The following is a 20,555-nucleotide window of genomic DNA, read 5'->3' as shown; positions in this document are numbered from 1 at the left end:
AAAAAGAACAGTTGAAATAATGTATTGCACCCCAAAAACGATGTACAAGCCAAAAAAAAGTACAAATCTGGCACAGGCTTCTGGAAACACAGATAAGATATACAATAGACAAACAAAAAACTCTCTCATCCTCTTACTTACTGGCCCTTGTGGTCAGGTGCATATTTCAGGCAGGTTGACACCGCCTGTAGTATTTCTGCCTCTGTAGCCTTTGGTTTTGCCACGTGCGTGTGTCGGTCTGTGCCTGCGTGTATGCATGCATGAATCCATCTGTGTATGTACGAACGAGTGTGTGTGGGTGGGTGGGTGGGTGGGTGGGTGGTGTGAGGGAGTAGGTAGTTAGGGAGGAAAGCAGGCATGCAGCACACAGGAATACTGTAGGATGCTGGGAGAGTGGGCCTCTGCTCTGGCTCTAACCTATGGCTCTCATTTGCAGCCTTTAATAGCCCGCTATATTAGACTGTAATCTACCTGATCCCGATTTAATGTGGCTCCCTCGCCCAGACGTGAGACGAATACTAAACAGGCAGCCATGTGCAGATCACCGAGCTGCAGTCCCCACGGCCTCGTCCATTGGGTGTGTGTGTGTGTATGGGGGTGGGGGATCAGTATAAGTGCCAACCACTTCCTCCCTCTGGCTGCAAAGGTGTATTATGTTCATTAGGGCCTGTTTTTCAGGTCCTTTTCTATGGCAGGTGTTCAACTGGACTAGTTATTACTTAACTTGCTGCTGATCTAAGAAATCGAAGTGTTGTAGACAGTTATTTTCTAATAAGATAATATAGCAATTTGTCATGTTGTTGATTCCAACAGCTGCATCTCTCACAAGTGATGATTTTCATCTTTTGAGTGGAATGTTTGTTTTCCTTTTGTCAGTGGTGTTCTCTGAAAACACACAGACACACACAAAAACTGGTGTAATGGAAATATGACACCATGTGGCAGGGCTGGATTGGCCATCTGGCAATTCTGGCAGATGCCAGAAGGGCTGGACCATTTTTTTAGCTGGGTGGGCTGGTCAAAATTGACACACACAAATTAAAAAAGTGACATTGCCTGCGGAAATGGCTGGCCCCTCTACCAAGACAGGCCAGCCCGGTTTTCTCTCCCGGATTAGGCGGCCCGAAAGCTACTTTGATTACGTCAAGAACCCCGTAGTGTGGCAGATTACACTGTAGACTTTCGCACGTTGGCAGCCAAGAATGCCTGGAACCCGGAGGCGCTGTTCGATACTTTTCTTCATGGACTATCGGAGGAGATTATAGATGAGCTCGCAGCTCGGGAGTTACCCCTGGACATTGACTCCATCATAGCCTTAACTATAAGGATCGATGGACGTCTACAGGAATGCAGGAGGGAGAGCTTTGTTTTCGGCCCCGCTTGTTTGTCCACGGCTGCTTGCTCGCCCCCGAAGAACCCCGGGAGTCCCCGACACCTGCATTTCCGAGAGGTTTCGTAGTCACCCGAGTGCCCTCGGGAATCATCGGGAACGGGCGACTCGTTTTCTACCTTGCCTATGCAACAGGGCAGAGCTAGATTGTCGCCTCAGGAACGATTACATAGGCTTAACTCCAACAGTTGCCTGTATTGTGGTACTATAGAGCATTACAAATCCACCTGTCCAGTGAAAGACCAGACTCATGAGTTAGGTACGAGTACTATGGTGGGCCATACTGGGAGTTTTCTAACTCCCATTACTCGTACTCCCTTCCATGTTATCCTGCTGTGGGGTGACCAGTCTAAACTTTGGGTCTGATGAGAGTTTTATGGACCCTACTCTGGTATCGGAGCTGGGTATCTCCACACAACTTCTATCCGTTCCCATGGACACCAGAGCACTGGACGATGCACCATTGGCAATGTCACTCATAATACGGTGCCCATTAACCTGCCTGTGTCGGGCAATCACAGTAAGTCCATACAGCTTCTTCTCATTGAATCTCCCATGTTCCTGTTGTTTTGGGATTTTCATGGCTACAGAGGCACAACCTCGTTATTGACTGGACCACTGGTCTATCCTGGGTTGGAACCTGTTCTGCCACTCACATTGACTTAAGGCGGCGCAGCCTGCCCCGGGATGTCCTCCTGCGGGCTCTGTTAAAGCCTCTGATTTTGCCGCCATTCCCGAGTACCAGGACCTCTTGGAGGTTTTCAGCAAGGCTCGAGGTACCTCCCTCCCTCCGCATTGTCCCTACGATTGCGCTATTGATCTCTTCCCGGGCACAACACCGCCTCATGGGCGGCTAGATTCCCTGTCTGGCCCTGAGAACAAGGCCATAGAGGAGTACATTGAGGACTCTCTGGCTGCTGCGAGCATTCGTCCTTCTTCCTCCCCTGCCAGCGCAGGGTTCCTCTTTGTGGAAAAAAAGGACAAGACCCTGAGTCCATGTATCGACTACCGGGGCCTCAATGACATCCCGGTTAAGAATCGTTACCCTCTACCACTCCTCTCCTCGGCTTTCGTACCTCTCCAGGGGGCAACCATCTTTTCCAAGTTGGACCTTCGGAATGCCTAAAACCTAGTTCGGATACACAAAGAAGACGAGTGGAAGATGGCCTTCAACACAGCTAGTGGACACTATGAGTACCTGGTCATGCCATTTGGACTCACCAACACTCCCGCAGTGTTCCAGGCCTTGGTCAACGATGTGCTCTGTGACATGTTGAATTGATTTGTGTTTGTATACCTCAACGACGTCCTTGTTTTCTCCCATTCTGCTCAAGAATATGTCCTCCATGTCTGACAAGTCCTTCAGCACCTCTTAGAGAACCATTTGTTTGTGAAAACAGAGAAGTGTTAATTCCACCGCTCCACTCTCTCCTTTCTGGGATACATCATCACTGAAGGGAATGTTCAAATGGATCCTGAAAAGATGAGAGTGGTGATGGATTGGCCCCAATCCACATCCAGAGTGCAGCTGCAACGTTTCCTGGGATTTGCTCATTTCTACCGCCGGCTTCATTCGGGGCTACAGCACCCTGGCGGCTCCCTTTACTGCACTCACTTCTCCCAAGGTGACGTTCACATGGTCCCCAGCTGTTGTCAAGGCGTTTATGGCCCTTAATCATCGGCTTCCTGCAGCCCCCACCCTTATCCATCCGGAGCCTTCCTGTCAGTTTGTGGTTGTGGTTGACGCTTCTGACGTTGGAGTTGGAGCCGTCCTGCTCCAGCAGTCTGCCCAGGACCAAAAGCTGCATCCCTGTGCCTTTCTGTCCCATCGTCTCAACCCCGCTGAGAGAAACTACGACGTAGGAAAACCGGGAACTCCTGGCGGTCAAGATGGCTTTGGAGTAGTGGAGGCACTGGTTGGAAGGGGCGGAAAATAAATTTTTGGTGTGGACCGATCATAAGAATTCAGAATATCTCCGCACAGCCAAGCGCCTTAACTCTAGGCAGGCCCGTTAACTGTAGGCAGGCCCGTTAACTGTAGGCAGGCTCTGTTATTCACCAGGTTCAACTTCACCATCTCCTACCGCCCAGGGTCCAAGAATGTGAAGCCGGACGCTCTCTCTCGCATGTCTAGTTCCTCAGCCACACCTTTTGACCGTCCTCCCTACCATGTCTTGCAGCTACAGTTGTCTGCAATATCGAGAGCCTGGTTCGCAAGGCACAACGACTTTGGGGGGGCCCGGCTAACCGGATGTTTGTCCCTGATTCGGTCCGATCTCAGGTCACGGAATGCACTCATTCCTCCAAGCTCACCTGCCATCCCGGCTCTCGTCGAAAGCTGGCCTTCCTCTGACAATGCTTCTGGTGGCCCATTATGGTTCCTGACGTCTCAGCCTTTGTTGCCGCATGCACTGTGTGTGCTCAGAATAAGACTCCACAGCAAGCTCCAGCTGGCCTCCTTCAGCCACTCCCTGTTCCTCATCACCCCTGGTCCCATATCCCTGGATTTTGTCACTTGGCTTCCTCCGTCTGATAGCAACACCAATATCCTGAAAGTAGTGGATAGGTTCTCTAAAGCCGCCCATTTCATTCCTCTCCCCAAGTTACCTTCAGCCAAGGAGACGGTCCAGCTCATGGTGCAGCACGTCTTCCGAATCCATGGACTCCCTGTCGACATTGTCTCTGATCGTGGTCCTCAATTCTCGTCCTGATTCTGGAAGGCATTCTGCACCCTCATTTGGTCGTCGGCCAGCCTGTCCTCCGGGTTTCATCCCCAATCCAACGGCTAGTCAGAGCGTGCCAATCAAGACCTGGAGACAACGCTTAGGTGCCTCGTCTCGACCAACATCACCACCTGGAGCAGGCAACTTTTGTGGGTGGAGTACGCCCGGAACACTCTTCCCGGCCACTGGGGTGGTACTGTCACCCCCGGATCCTGTTCACCTGTCTTGTGCTTATCCCCAGTGTATTTATACTTGTGTTCTCTGTTTGTCTGTCGCCAGTTCGTCTTGTCTCGTCAAGCCTACCAGGGTGTTTTTCTGTGCTCCTGTTTTTCCTAGTCTCTGTTTTCTAGCCCTCTCGGTTCCAACCTTTTCTGCATGCCCTGACACTGAGCCCGCCTGCCTGCCGACCAGTACCTTTCGGACTCTGACCTGGTTAACTTCTTATGGCTGAAGGGGCAGTATTGAGCTTGGATGAAAGGTGCACAGAGTTGCACATATTAAATGGCCTGCTCCTCATTCCAAGTTGCTAATATATGCATAGTATTATTCATATTGGATAGAAAACACTCTGAAGTTTCTAAAACTGTTTGAATTATGTCTGTGAGTATAACAGAACTCACATGGCAGGCAAAAACCTGAGAAGTTCCACTTCCTTTTTGTATTTTTTCTGGGGATGCCAATTTTCAACCAAGCTCTCATTGAAATCACAGGGAGATATTGATGAGTTTTCACTTCCTACGGCTTCCACTAGATGTCAACAGTCAATAGAACTTTGTCTGGTGAATCTAATATGAAGGGGAGCCGAAGGAGACAGGAATGAGTAATCACTTCCATGGGCTGATCACGCATTCACCATGCGCCTTCACATGAGGAGGACCTCCGTTCCACCGCTCTTCTGAAGTCAATAACATTTTCCGGTTGGAACGTTATTCAAGATGTATGTTAACAACATTCTAAAGATTGATTCAGTACATCGTTTGACATGTTTCTACTGACTGTTACGGAACCTTTGGACATTTCGTCACGTTATAGTGGAGGCGCTTTCTGACTTTGGAATTGTTTACCGAAGGCGCGAACCAAAGTAGCTAATTTGACATAAATAACGGACATTAACAAACAAATCAACCATTTATTGTGGACCTGGGATTCCTAGGACTGCATTCTGATCAAAGGTAAGGAAACATTTATCATGTATTTTCTTGTTTATGTTGAGTCCAACATGGCGGCTAATTTGGCTATTGTTCTGAGCTCCGTCTCAGATTATTGCATGGTTTATTTTTCCGTAAAGTTTTTTTGAAATCTGACACAGCGGTTGCATTAAGGAGAGGTATATCTATAATTCCATGTGTATAACTTGTATTATCATCTATATTTATGATGAGTATTTCTGTTGAAACGATGTGGCTATGCAAAGTCACTTGATGTTTTTGCAACTAGTGAATCTAACGCGTCAATGTAAACTCAGATTTTTTGATATAAATATGAACTTAATCAATCAAAACATGCATGTATTGTGAAACATGAAGTCCTATGAGTGTCATCTGATGAAAATAATCAAAGGTTAATGATTAATTTTATCTCTATTTCTGGTTTTTTGTGAAAGCTATCTTCCGCTGGAAAAATGGCTGTGCTTATTGTGGTTTGATGGTGACCTAACATAATCGTTTGTAGTGCTTTCGCTGAAAAGCATATTTGAAACCGGACACTTTGGTGGGATTAACAACAAGATTACCTTTAAAATGATATAAGACACATGAATGTCTGAGGAATTTTAATTAGGAGATTTTAGTTTTTTTTATTTGGCGCCCTGCACTTTTTTTTGTTTTTGTCATATCGATCCCGCTACCGGGATTGCAGCCATAAGAAGTTTTAATGAACTTCTGCCTGTCCTCGACCTGCCTATTGCCTGCCCCTTGTATTTTAATACATATCAGAGACTCTAACCATCTGCCTCCTGTGTCTGCATCTGGGTCTTGCCCTGTGTCGTTATAAAGATATTTGATATTGTTAATGTGTTTTGAGGGTGTTGAACCCCAAATTAATTAGCCTCTGATATTAAGATAAAATGCCAGGGCCAGGGCTTCTTCTAATAACCCTTTGTATTATGGGTATGCACAGCACGTTTTATTTGCCGACTGGCCCACACCTCCAACACCACAGTATGAGGACAAACAAAGGAGTAAATAATAAACAATAGCAGTAATTGGCAGTGGCGTGAAGTAGTTTAGTCAAAATACTTTAAAGTACTACTTAAGTAGTTTTTTGGGGTATCTGTACTTTACTATTTATATTTTTGTAAACTTTTACTTCACTACATTCCTAAAGAAAACAATCTACTTTGTACTACAGACCTTTTTCTTTACACCCAAAAGCACTCGTGACATTTTGAATGCTTAGCAAGACAGGAAAATTGTCAAATTCACACGCCTATAAAGAGAACATCTCTGCTCATCCCTACTGCCTCTGATCTGGTGGACTAACTAACACAAATATTTTGTTTGTAAAGATGTCTGAGTGTTGGAGTGTGCCCCTGGCTATCTGTAAATAAATAAAAACATTTTAAAATTGGTGCCGTCTGGTTTGCTTACTATAAGGAATGTGAAATGATTTATACTTATATGTTTGATACTTAAGTATATTTAAAACCAAATACTTTCAGACTTTTACTTAAGTAGTATTTTACTGGGTGATTTTCACTTTTACTTGAGTCATTTTAAGGTATCTTTCCTTTTACTCAAGTATGACAATTGGATACTCTTTCCACCACTGGTGAATACATGATTTCATCCATATTTTAGAGGGATTTATTAAACAGTACTGTAAGGTTCCAGGCATATAACAGTCATTGATTGACCTTTTACCAGATTAGATTTTTTCCCCCTGGTTTTGGACCTTTTTCCAGGTTAGATTTTTTTCCCCCTGGTTTTGGACCTTTTTCCTGGTTTTGAACATTTTACTTGGTTTTACTTTCATTGATCTGCTCAGATCGGAGCATGTAAATGTACCATGTTAATTAACATGAAAATGTTTCTCAGTTCTATAATGTGTCACATTTATCTTCACTCGATTTAATGTTCACTATTTCAGTACTTCTGTATGCATATATTGCCCCATGGTTATGTAATAGACCGGAGATGTGCATGGTTAATCACATTTTCGGATATCCGAATGGTCCGAACACGTTAGTATTCAAATACTGGTGTGAGTATTCATTTTGGGCCCCACAAAAAATTCTAGGCCTATTTTAACAAAATTAAATAAAAATATCCATGTGACATTTTTACATAACATTTTTTATTATTCATTTAATAAAAAGATTGGTAGCCTTCATGTGTGTAGCTTGTTGTTTACGTTGGCCAATCAATGCGGAAAAGAGGCTCAGTGTGTAGCAAGTAGGGTGAGAGTTCCCTAATGCAATCCAAATTGGAATAAAATAACACAATTAAAAGTTAGAGAAATGAGAAGACGTAAGCTACAACAAGCAACCAAAAGGTAGGATGTTGTTTTATCTGAATGAGATTTGGGTGAAAGCACAGCATGTGGCCTCAATTAGCCTAGCTAGAGAGGCACTGATATATGAGATGATAAATAACACTGTGGCTGCTACAAGTTAGTTAGTCTTGGCTGTAGCCGGAGTTGCCTCAGAGTCTCTCTCTCTCTCCCTCTGTCTGCTCAGCTCACTCATCTCATACACACCGCCCCCTCTGCAGCTGCAGCAATAGAGCGCAAGTCTATCCCTCGCGCAGCAGTACTTAGGTTAGAAACTTAAGTTTAAAAAAGCACATGTATTTCGAATATCTGCATATCTGACAAATATGTATGATACTATTCAAATAGTGAAATTATTTCAAACCCTCATCCCTAGAACAGACTGTGGTAAATCAGAGAGTGGATCGGACTGAGGAGAATGCACCCTTTACCTGTACAAGTGCTGCTGAGTCTAAGGCTGTCTTAATATGGACACTGTTTACCTGGACAGCCTAAGGTGTGTGGAGGAAGTCAGATGTGTGCATGTGCGTGTGTGTCCATGCCTGCCTGCACTGCATTGGAGTGGGACCTCCCAACCCACCACCATCACATTGAGCGCCAAAAAACAGCCAGGCTCTATCTGCATTGCGACGGAGTGGAGACAGCCGACAGGGGGATCATTACTCAGGCCATAAAAGAGCCATTTACAGGATGGAGAAGCTAGCGGGGAGTCAGTAAGCACAAAGTCTCTCCTCCTGCACCATCCGGGCCACCACAACACACCACAACGAAACGTTCCTCCATGAATCACAGGTGCAGGATACGTGATGACTTAAACATGAAGGATGGGGAATGATTATAAAAAACAGACTATTTTCTGCAATTTCGTAGGTAAATCGAAGGCATTGTGTGCGTCCAAAATGGCACCGTATTTACCTTTATTTACCTTTGTTTATTTTTATTTAACCTTTATTTAACTAGGCAAGTCAGTTAAGAAGAATTTCTTATTTACAATAACAGCCTACCCCGGCCAAACCCTGACACTGGGCCAATTGTGCGCCCTATGGGACTCCCAATCACTGCCGGATGTGATACAGCCTACATACCTACTGTATATAATGGTCAAAAGCGTAAATTTGGAGTTGAAATGTCTTGGCTTATTGATCTATACTTATAACTGGGACTTATTTATTCATTAGATATAGAAAAATCATCCGCTCAGAAAAACGTTAAATCAAATTATTTAAAAAAAATTGACAAAGTGCTTCCCCTCAAAAGAGCAACCATGTGTTGCTATTCCGCATTTTTTTCTCTGCCACTGTTTTTGTTTGGGAGGTTTATGCACAGCCCAGCCAGGGGACAAAGGGGGGAGGTGGCTCTCTCTGTATGTTCACTGTGTTTGCCTTCCTAATCAGTCCTGCCGTATGCCCCTGCGCTTTATTAGAACCCAGTCTGTAGCAGGAACCATGCTGTGTCTCCTCTTGACAAGGCCCTCTCCCCCAGGCTACATGTCTGAAACACACCCTGTGCAGGGGGCACACACGCACACACACACGCTTTCCCCCCTCCACCCTCTTTCTCTGTCTCTCCTACTCTCTCTTTCTTCCCTCATCCATCCTCCCTTCATCGCCTGCAATGCGGGGTAGATGGGCAAAGCTGGCACAGGGTGCAGTGTCTGCTGTATGGATCATCTGAAGTGTGTGTGTGTGTGTGTGTGTGTGTGTGTGTGTGTGTGTGTGTGTGTGTGTGTGTGTGTGTGTGTGTGTGTGTGTGTGTGTGTGTGTGTGTGCATGTCTGCCTATGTCCTTGTCAGTCTCTGTCACAGTCAGATTGTAGCGAGCAAGTGGGCCCATGGGAGACGGAGGCAGATGGGCTGGTGTCACCTTCCTTTCATCGGAGCGTGACACTGTCATCAATTCAGTTTTTTGCCAGTTTCCTCTTTCCATGTTACTCCTTTCAAGCTGTACTCTGTATTCACCATTCAAACTGTCCATTCAGTTTGAATCTATTCAGTCATGTCAGCTGTGATTGTTAATGTATAAGAGTTAGATTACCTGCAGTTGACGTTATCGAAGATGATTACTTTCAAAAGTACATATCAAAGTTCTTGTCATTCTTATCATTGGATTACCTAGATTATTTGACGTTAACAAATATTTCCACAAGTTCTCTGTATCCATAACAATATCGAAGTTAACATCGCTGGTTAACCTCCCTCACAAATATCCTACAGCCCTTCCTCTCTCCACCTCAGTCAAGTAATATGGCAAAAACCTCGTAAAAACAGATATTGAACTGACCGAGCCAATAAACCACAGGGCTCTGACACAAACTCCTCTAACTCCTCCGTCTCGTGGCAATTTAGCACCAGGCAGCTGACTTCACGAAGGGATGCCTTTTAAAAAAACACGGGAGGCTAGCTTTGTGCCATCAAACAGTGCTGGTCGTTAGGATGTCGGAAGCCGATGGGAGCCAAAATGGCAGCGAGAGTTTCACAGCGGCGATAGTAAACAGACTTTATGGTGCATTACCGAGGCCCAAGAGCAGACAGCCTGCATGGCATACCCCATCCCAGCGCACTGTCAAATTAAAAGCGTTCCCGCCGTGTATGATATGGGATGACTTTGCCTCGCTGCTGCGCCTCAAAGTCTTTGCTCTATGGAAACACATGCCTGGGCATGCTAACACACACACACACACACACACACACACACACACACACACACACACACACACACACACACACACACACACACACACACACACACACACACACACACACACACACACACACACACACTCAAATACATAAGCACACACATACTCTCTCATTCCTCTCTTCCCTGTGAATAAGTCCATCTACTGGACTTCAATAAGTGCCAGTGTGACTGTTACCCCCCATCCACACTTGCACACATCCATGCAAACACACACATACACACACACACACATACAGTGGGGCAAAAACGTATTTAGTCAGCCACCAATTGTGCAAGTTCTCCCACTTAAAAAGATGAGAGAGGCCTGTAATTTTCATCATAGGTACACTTCAACTATGACAGACAAAATGAGAAATGAAAATCCAGAAAATCACATTGTAGGATTTTTTATGAATTTATTTGCAAATTATGGTGGAAAATAAGTATTTTTCTTTGTCCCCATGTGTAGTTGCAAACCGTAGTCAGTTTTTTTAATGGTGGTTTTGGAGCAGTAGCTTCTTCCTTGCTGAGCAGCCTTTCAGGTTATGTCGATATAGGACTCGTTTTACTATGGATATAGATACTTTGTACCAGGTTTCCTCCAGCATCTTCACAAGGTCCTTTGCTGTTGTTCTGGGATTGATTTGCACTTTTCGCAACAAAGTACGTTCATCTCTAGGAGACAGAACGCGTCTCCTTCCGGAGTGGTATGACGGCTGCGTGGTTCCATGGTGTTTATACTTGTGTACTATTGTTTGTACAGATGAACATGGTACCTTCAGGCGTTTGGAAATTGCTCCCAAGGATGAACCAAACTTGTGTAGGTCTACAATTTTTTTCTGAGGTCTTGGCTGATTTCTTTTGATTTTCCCATGATGTCAAGCAAAGAGGCACTGAGTTTGAAGGTAGGCCTTGAAATACATCCACAGGTACACCTCCAATTGACTCAAATGATGTCAGAAGCTTCTAAAGCCATGACATATTTTGGGAGATTTTTCCAAGCTGTTTAAAGGCACAGTCAATTGTGATACATTGAAATAATCTGTCTGTAAACAATTGTTGAAAAAATACTTGTGTCATGCATAAAGTAGATGTCCTAACCGACTTGCCAAAACTATAGTTTGTTAACAAGAAATTTGTGGAGTGGTTGAATAACAAGTTTAATGACTCCAACCTAAGTATATGTAAACTTCCCACTTCATCTGTACATACAGTACATACACACATCCCACCTACACAGGGTTCTAATCCGGTATCAATGCAAAACACTCGGGTGAACCAGCATAAGAGAAGCTTTCAGCACAGACCTACTACAGAGGACAGTAAATCATAATACACCACATACAGGGCTTTGCACTGCAATTTGGGCCATTTAAAAAAAGGATGGCATTGGCACCCATGTCAAGGGAAAGGAAAAAAATATATTTCTTTACTGTTGAAAATAAGCATGTTATAGCATGTAAGGCTGTTTAGTTTCCATTTTGAGATTTAAGATGTATGACAAATATGGGACTTTTGTGTGAAACAGAGTTATTTTCTCTATCTACAGAACAGAGCCCTATACATACTGTACCTCAATACCTCAATAACCCACGGATGCAGAAATAGTTACCACATTGATTCTGTGAATTACGTTCCTATTTCCTTGTTTACTACAGCTTTACAAATCAAAACAACGTCGCTAAATTCTCCCCATCCCACATTTCACTTACATTTACAACCACAACAAATTAAAAAACGCCTCTCGTTCAACCGCCGACGTGTTTCCATCTAAAAGTGGGCCGAACCTCCATCAGTTGGGCATAGTGGAGTGACTGCTGGAAGACAGACCCCCTGCTAGCTCGCTAATAAGACAAGCCCAATCCAGCGCTTCTTCATCGGAAGGTTCATAACTCGTTAGGGTAATTACAACTATCACACATTGATTCCACCGGTAGTAATTAAGAGACAACTTGTCAAAGAGAATAGAGGAGCTAGACAGCTCTTCCGCACACAACAAACTCACTATCCAGGCAATTAGCTCAAGGCTTCAGTCATACAAAAGTTATACTTAAATCCGAACTGGTTCTCTAGTGGATTATTAAGAATGTCTCAACCTGTGTTCAAGAATGTCATTTTTCCCTTTATTCAGATTACAACCTCTCACTTTCAGTTATTTGAAAATGAAATCATCTCCAAAATATCCCATAAAGAGTTGGTTGCAATGTCAGTTTAATCCACCGGAAAAGACAGAACAAATATTACAACAAATAGTATGGTTAAACTCAAATATACTATTTGATTAAAAAAACGATATTTTTGGAAGAAATGTTTACAAATGGCATAATCTTTGTAAATGATATCATAAATAGGACTGGTGGAGTTATGTAACACACGCAGCTATCAAAAATATATGGAAATTACGTAAAAAATGGAAGAGGCAAGTGGATGGGGGAGAAATTAAGGAACTTATCAGTCAGCCCTGAATTTAAGACCAGTATTGGTTTAAGAAATAGTTAAATAAAAAAATATACTAGTTTCATTTAAGGACAAAAAAAATTGACATCTGTGCCATACAGATTGCAAAATAGTTGGGAAGGGATTTTCGATGTACCGATTCCATGGCACATGGTTTATGAACTGATACACAAAATGACGCTGGATTCAAAACAGAGTTTTTCTATTTAAATGATTATACAAAATTCTTGCAATCAATAGAATGTTATATACAGTATATGGGGAATACAACCATCCCAACTCTGTAGATTTTGCTGCGAAGAGACAGCATCAGTAGATTATTTGTTTTTTGTACTGTCCATACGTAGCTTGTTTTTGTCGCCGGTTCATGAGTGGCTGAAGAATTGGAACATTTACATGGCTTTTTCCTTGCAACTCTGCCTAGAAGGCAAGCATCCCGGAGTCGCCTCTTTACTGTTGACGTTGAGACTGGTGTTTTGCGGGTAGTATTTAATGAAGCTGCCAGTTGAGGACTTGTGAGGGATCTGTTTCTCAAACTAGACACTCTAATGTACTTTCCCTCTTGCTCAGTTGTGCACCGGGTCCTCCCAATCCTCTTTCTATTCTGGTTAGGGACAGTTTGCGCTGTTCTGTGAAGGGAGTAGTACACAGCGTTGTACGAGATCTATAGTTTCTTGGCAATTTCTCGCATGGAATAGTGTTAATTTCTCAGAACAAGACTAGACTGACGAGTTTCAGAAGAAAGTTCTTTGCTTCTTTGTTTCTGTTCTTTTGAGCCTGTAATCGAACCCACAAATGCTGATGCTCCAGATACTCAACTAGACTAAAAATGCCAGTTTTATTGCTTCTTTAATCAGAACTACAGTTTTCAGCTGTGCTAACATAATTTGCAAAAGGGTTTTCTAATGATCAATTAGCCTTTTAAAATGATAAACATGGATAAGCTAACACAATGTGTCATTGGAACACAGGAGTGATGGTTGCTGACAATGGGCCGCTATACGCCTATGTAGATATTCCATAAAAAATCTGCCATTTCCAGCTTCAATAGTCATTTACAACATTAACAATGTCTACACTGTATTTCTGATCAATTTAATGTTATTTTAATGGACAAAAAAATTGCTTTTCTTTCAAAAACAAGGACATTTCTATGTGACCCCAAACTTTTGAATGGTAGTGTATATAATAATAATAATACAATTTAGAAAATCCAGCGCTTTTTAGGCTAATTACAACTATCACACGTTGAGTCTGCTGGTAATAATTAAGAGACGACTCATCAAAGAGAATAGAGGAGCTAGACAGCTCTTCCACATACAACAAACTCACTATGCAGGCAATTAGTGAAAAGAACTGACGTGTGCACAAACATTAATAAGAAAGAGATGCTACTGACTAAATTCCTGGATAAATTACAGCGATTCTAATTCAAACTTTTGTCTTGCTTTGAAACTTTTCAACCCCCGAATGGCGGCGGGGAACTGGAACAGTGCCTAACGGGAGGAGCAGTTTTTTGGAATTGAGAATGTATTTGTTTCCTTTGCATCATCCGACAGTCGTGGGAGGGAGGCAAGACAGTGGCTTTGAAGGCTACTCATTGAACATGCTTTAAAGTTGTGTCTTTTATTAATCATAGCATAGTATTTTGTCATAAAGGCCATCCAAATAAGAAAACAAGACGAAGATGGGAGCATTCTATCTTTAATCCAAGAAGGTTTCCAACAATTTGTTCATCAATTGGCACAGAGTCTGTTCATGTCTGATTTGATTTAACCGAAAATGACTAGTTACAGTATATTGTATTCAATTCACAGTATGTGTCGAGTTAGCTTTTGGCATTGCAGTAGCATGTGTTATGTGTTGTGCTGCTGCATGGTGTGAGCGCACTATAGGAGATGATCAATGTAGAGGAAGACAGGAAACTGTCTGCTTTGTCTGTCAATGTTTAGAACGTTGTAAGAATATTTAGAAGTGTCGGAGAGGATGAAAAGGCAACGTTTTGAAGCCCCTTTGCTTTCAGATTCATACCCTTCAAGTGTGTGTGTGTGTGTGTGTGTGTGTGTGTGTGTGTGTGTGTGTGTGTGCGTGCATATACAGTACATCCATTTGTGTGTGTGAGCACGACGGCGAGCCCGCCTGTGAATGTGTGTTTTCAGGAGGGAACTGTAGTGAGTGAACAGGCAGCAAGGGGCTGGGGCTGAGTCTGTCTTTTTCAGCGCTCACAGCCCCCCTCAGGCTGGCTGCTCACATCAAAGAGAAGCCTTGTATCTCAGAGGAGCTTAGAAATTCAGCCCCAGGCTTGGCGAGGCCTTCACAGCTCTCGCCTAAGGGGCCTGAGCAGCCAACCAAGGGCCAAGAGTACTCAGACAAAAGCAGTAGATAACCACACTAGGGGAGAGCCAAGGAGCCAGGACAGCGAGCCGAGCAAAGAGTATGCAGTGTCATCCTAGAGTTTGCTAAAGACGGTATAGAGGAGAATATACATTCTTCTTGGTAGCACAAACTAGTGGTTTCTTGCTGGAGCATGATTTCTCACTCTGCAATTGCTGAACATGTAAAAAAAAAAAAAGGATGTGTTCTATGAATAATTTACTTCATAAATAGATAATATTAGCCCATTATGAAAGTACATTAATATTCAAGTGATGAGTTGGGAGAGGAGGGTGTTTTTCAGAATCTATGTTTAGTTTCAGTTGGCAGCAATTGTCTATTCCCTTCATTACTCTTATAAGTTACAAGCAGAGGCTTGTTAAAAAAAAGTAAAACAAATATATAACATTGTGTTATAAAGAGCAGTGCCCATAGGGGGCACAAAGGCACATTCCCCCTCAGATTTGTCCTGTTTTTACATTTGTCAGATGTTAAATTAATGTTAATGTTGAATGAATTACTAATACATTTTTAAGCCCACGTTTTATCATAATTATTTATAAAAAGATCTATCTGCAGTATTTTGGGGAGGGGCCACACTGACTGGACCAGGAAAGAGTACCCTGTTCTCAGCAGTAAGTAGTTCCTTCCAATGTGCACCACAGAGCAAGAGGGAGAGTGTAGAGTGACACACAGCATTTGTTTTTAGCTGCCGTTGATGGGCAGGACTCGCAGGAGGTATGTTTGTAAATTAATTTGATCAAGCTATGTAGCCTATTGATTTCTTCTTGATGAATAAATTAAATGTTGTGTTGTTTCCCTGTAATACTAGCCATGTAGCAATTTTATAAAGTTGGCTTTATCTAGCCAGCTAGATATGTTCCCAATCTCCCAACCTCACAACTAGAAACCAAGCTGTTTCAGACTATCAATCCAGTTAGAGGAGCTTGTCTAACGATCTTAGATGGCATGCCTGCTGGCAAGGTTGGTAGACTTTAGAAAAGCAATCAATTACTAGATGTCCTGAATAAGACTCACATTCCTTTCAACCTTTTACTCAGATTTTAGCAGAGATGCAGAAAAGCATATTACGTTTTTTTTCTTCAAAGAACCACCAGTCAGGAGGATACAGACAGCTCAAGAGGTATACTTAAATATGCAGAAAAATGGTTGGTTTAAATGTAATCTTGCACCTTATGATAATATCATGATATTTTGTCTATTAATTATGATAATATGACATGTTCCTGTATTGATGATGTGTGTTATGATCCCATGTACTGTGTTGTAATGTGATTATAATATCCTAGACATGGTAGTGCAGTATACAGTATTAAGATGTGTGATTTACAACAGTCAGAATGGCACCCTAATTAAAATGACAATTAAACATGTAACAAGGTGTGCTTGGACAACATATGCAGACAAATAGACATATTTTTTACATCGAATTAGGCATAATGATTATGGCTCTAGATTGCAGGAGAAAAGCTGTTTCGGGTGTTTGAAAATACAAAAATTCTCCAACCACCCCGCCTCTATCCTCACGTACTTTTGTGCCCCCTATAAAATAATGTGTGCCTGACACCCCTGCTTACAAGGACTTCTTAATTGCAACACTGCACTTTTAAAGGGCATTCCTAACATGGTAATGTATGTACCATTCAGAAGGTACACAAATAAAGTGCTTGAAAATGGAGAAAACCAACCGTCGTTACGGTAGCATTGGGAGTGCGTGTTTGTGCGTGCTTGTGTCTGTGTTAAACCAATCAAACAGAAGAGGACAGGTGTTCCCTTCAATGCCTGATTCTTCTCAAGGTTAGTTCAAAAGAGTTTTGCCTTATCACTTTTTGGAGAAGTTTGCTGAATTAACAGAGAGAATTTACAGTATGGCACAAAGAGCTTTACATTGTAAATGTTTTTTTTGAGACCACATCTTACCTGTACACGGCCCGCTTGTCTGACTCCAGCTGGGCCTGGGGGTCAAGGGTCACACTGACGGGGGTGTTCCCAGCCGCCGAGGATGCTGTGATGTGGACCTGCTGGGCCTTGGAGTTCTGTTGGGTGGTGCCTGTCATCTGAGGGCACAGCAAACAGAACCACAGTGAACTACGATACTTAGACTGGTAGCCCTGGTCCCAGATCTGTATGTGCATAAGCCCTCTTTTGAATGGGCTTTTGACTTAGAAGACTGAGTTTGTGTTCCACTATCTTATCTCTAGCGTGCAGACACACACCTTATCAGATTCTGTGAACTACATGAGAGTGGATAGACAACTGGCTTGATCTTTCTACAAGGCCTATAAAATATGAGTGTGTTACTGTGATGTGACAGTCTGAATGTGTACAATGCCTCTCTTAAATTGTGTTGGTCCCCTACCCCCACCTCTCTCTTTCTCATTCTCCCCCTTCATCCTCTCTCTCCCCTCAGCCTTTGGAGAGAGGGAAATTAGGCCCTCCTCCCCCTCCTCCAATCCCTCTTTACCCCACCCCCCTCTGTGTTGGTTTGGGGAGGATGCTTCAAGTCTTAATCCCGGCTCCAAATGGGAAATAAATTAGCTTCTTCACACTTAACTAGCTCTCATTTGCATTTTGTTGCCAGCGCTGACTGAGGCTCGGGAGATCACCCCTGGCACTAATCCTCCGGGCGCAAGGAAAGAGTGGTAGAGAGGAGACAAGGAGGGGAGTGGTGAGGTGCTCTGGCAAACCTGCTCTACTTCTTTCTCTAGGATAGCTAGGATGAGGTTGAGGTTGAACTGTTGGTCTATGGTCATTTTGTCTCCTAATGACGGTTGTTGAGATTGAGGTAGGGTAAGTCCTAGATCACAGGAGGCTGCTGATGGAAGGACGGCTGATAATAATGGACGGAATGGTGTGAATGGAATGGTATCAAGGTATCAAACACCTGTTTGATGTGTTCGATACCATTCCATTTATTCTGTTCTAGCCATTACTGTACCCCCCCCCCCCCCCCCCCCCCCCCCACACAATTTAGGTGCTATCGGCAGCATGTGTCCTAGATATACAGTTTGGGCTAGCCTCTACTTCAAACTCTTATAACAATGTTTGTTTGGAAGTGCACTTGACTAAAGACAAATAAGAGACTCAGGATTTTTCAATTGATGAACTGAATTTCAATCCATTTCCTGGCTTGACTGAAATAAAAAACTGTCTTGGACCCCAACCCTGAGCTGACCACTAGTGGTGTACTGACCTGTTGGCTCTCCTGGTACGATGGTGGAGGAACGCTCTGAGTGGCCATCATTGTCAGTGCTGGTGCTGGGGACACATGTTGCATCATGGGACAGCTTCACATGGAGACCTGTAGCGGGATACAAACACACATGGTGTTAGGAGTACATGACATGCATTTTTGTAGAGTAGTGAACTACATGTAGTTCAACTAGTAAGTTTACTACATTTTGCAGTAGCTTGGTGGTAGTTGAACTAAAGTCTAAACTAGGTTGTGTTTTCAGTAGTTAGCTACACAGCTACATGGCAAAAAAGTAATTAACTACTGGAACTACACACAACTTTTTTTGCAAAAACAAAAGAAGATATGGGTGAAGTAGGCTATCATTTACTTTATTTTTCAGCATTAGACCTGCCTAATTTTCACTTGAAATATACTGTCGTATTTTTTTATTAATAGGCTAACATGTGACCCCAAATGTTAACATGTGACCCCAAAGTTATCTGTTCTTGCAATTTGTAGTCATTGACATTTCAGATTGACATATGATCATTTTCACAAAGTAGTTTGGATGTGAACTACTTTTTGAAAATAACTTTAGTTAAGTAAACTATATTTTTCTTAAGGTTAGCTTTAGCGTACCTTAACTTCTTACAGTGTAAAGTAATTGGTAGCTTGATAATCTTTTCAGATTGGCTTCCCCAACACTGATTATACTGTATGTAAACATCAGGTGTTGTGTTGTGGTAGAAGTGGCCTCCAACTGCTGGTCCAGGGTCAGAGCCCATATTCATAAAGTGTCTCAGAGTAGTAGAGCTTATCTACCGTTATGCTTTTTACAATAGACCATGATGAAGAAGAGCTCGATTCAATCCATATCGCAGAAGTTCAGCGCTATAGCCCGTTTGAAATTTAAAGGCGATGAATGCAGTCTCCACGTTTCACGGTATATGTATATGTCGGTTCAATCCGAAATTACCTTTAAATATCAATTACACTAAAGCACTGAACATCCTTATTACGGATTGAATCGAGGCCTAAGACTACATTGACAGGGGGGACCAATCCTAGATCAACACTCCTCTGAGAAGCTTTATGAATAGGCCCATGTAGTTACTTATCCTCCTAATCAGCTATAGTTGGTGTTTTTCCTTGCTACTCTCAATACCTTGCTTGGTGCATTTCAATGTACATTAATAAAATACTTGACTGTTTGGATTTAACAGGGTGATAACACATTATATTAAAAGACATTTAAAAGCATTTAATGACTTGAATAAATATGCTTATGCAGCAATTGCCACATTTTGACAAAGGTAAGCAGAAAACTCACTTTCACAAAATCCACATAATGATGAACTTGCTGTACAGTATGTAAAATGTATCTTGTGTTGAGAATGAGTGAGCAGCAGTTGTCTGGTTTATTACTGTGCAAGGCAGCCACCAGGTGCTGCTATGATTAAGTAATGGGAGAGGGTAAGAATACTGAATTATCTGTTATTTTTCTCCTCCCTGTGTTTTCCGTCTGTCACTTCTACATTATCTGTCTCTCTCTCAATTCAAAGGGCTTTATTGTCATGGGAAATATGTTTACAAGTGAAATAGATAATAAACAAAGTGAGGAAAAAATATGAACAGTAAACATTACACTCACAAAAGTTCCAAAGTAATAGAGACATTCCAAATGTCATATTATGGCTATGTACAGTGTTATAACAATGTTCAAAGAGTTAAAGTACAAAAAGGAAAATAAATAAACATAAATATGGGTTGTATTTACAATGGTGTTTGTTCTTCACTGGTTGCCCTTTTCTTGTGGCAACAGGTCACAAATATTGCTGCTGTGATGGCACACTGTGGTATTCCACCCAAAAGATACTGTATGGGAGTTTATCAAAATTGTATTTGTTTTCGAGTTCTTTGTGGGTCTGTGTAATGTGAGGAAAATGTGTGTTTCTAATATGTTTATACATTTGGCAAGAGGTTAGGAAGTGCAGCTCAGTTTCCACCTAATTTTGTGGGCAGTGTACACATAATCTGTCTTCTCTTTAGAGCCAGGTCTGCCTATGGTGGCCTCTCTCAATATCAAGTCTATGCTCACTGAGTCTGTACATAGTCAAAGCTTTCCTTAATTTTGGGTCAGTCACAGTGGTCAGGTATTCTGCCACTGTGTACTCTCTGTTTATGACCAAATACCATTCTGGTTAGCTCAGTTTTTTTTGTTAATTCTTTCCAATGTGTCAAGTAATTCT

The 20,555-nt window shown here is 42.5% G+C and overlaps 1 protein-coding gene across 1 annotated transcript in view; it reads right to left on the bottom strand.

Annotated features, from left to right (window-relative positions):
- Positions 1 to 20,555, bottom strand: part of LOC129869115 (uncharacterized) — a 138,230-nt gene that overhangs the window by 52,923 nt on the left and 64,752 nt on the right. The window contains exons 3-4 of the mRNA XM_055943618.1: positions 18,325 to 18,432; positions 17,052 to 17,188 (exon numbers count right to left, since the gene is read on the bottom strand). Of these exons, the coding sequence (XP_055799593.1) occupies positions 17,052 to 17,188; positions 18,325 to 18,411 (224 nt within the window). The 5' untranslated portion in view covers positions 18,412 to 18,432. The remainder of the gene's footprint in view (positions 1 to 17,051; positions 17,189 to 18,324; positions 18,433 to 20,555) is intronic.

The sequence above is a fragment of the Salvelinus fontinalis genome, chromosome 13 (genome assembly GCF_029448725.1).
Source record: "Salvelinus fontinalis isolate EN_2023a chromosome 13, ASM2944872v1, whole genome shotgun sequence".
In the NCBI taxonomy this organism is placed as follows: domain Eukaryota; kingdom Metazoa; phylum Chordata; class Actinopteri; order Salmoniformes; family Salmonidae; genus Salvelinus; species Salvelinus fontinalis.
This window is presented reverse-complemented; position numbering and strand designations above follow the sequence as displayed.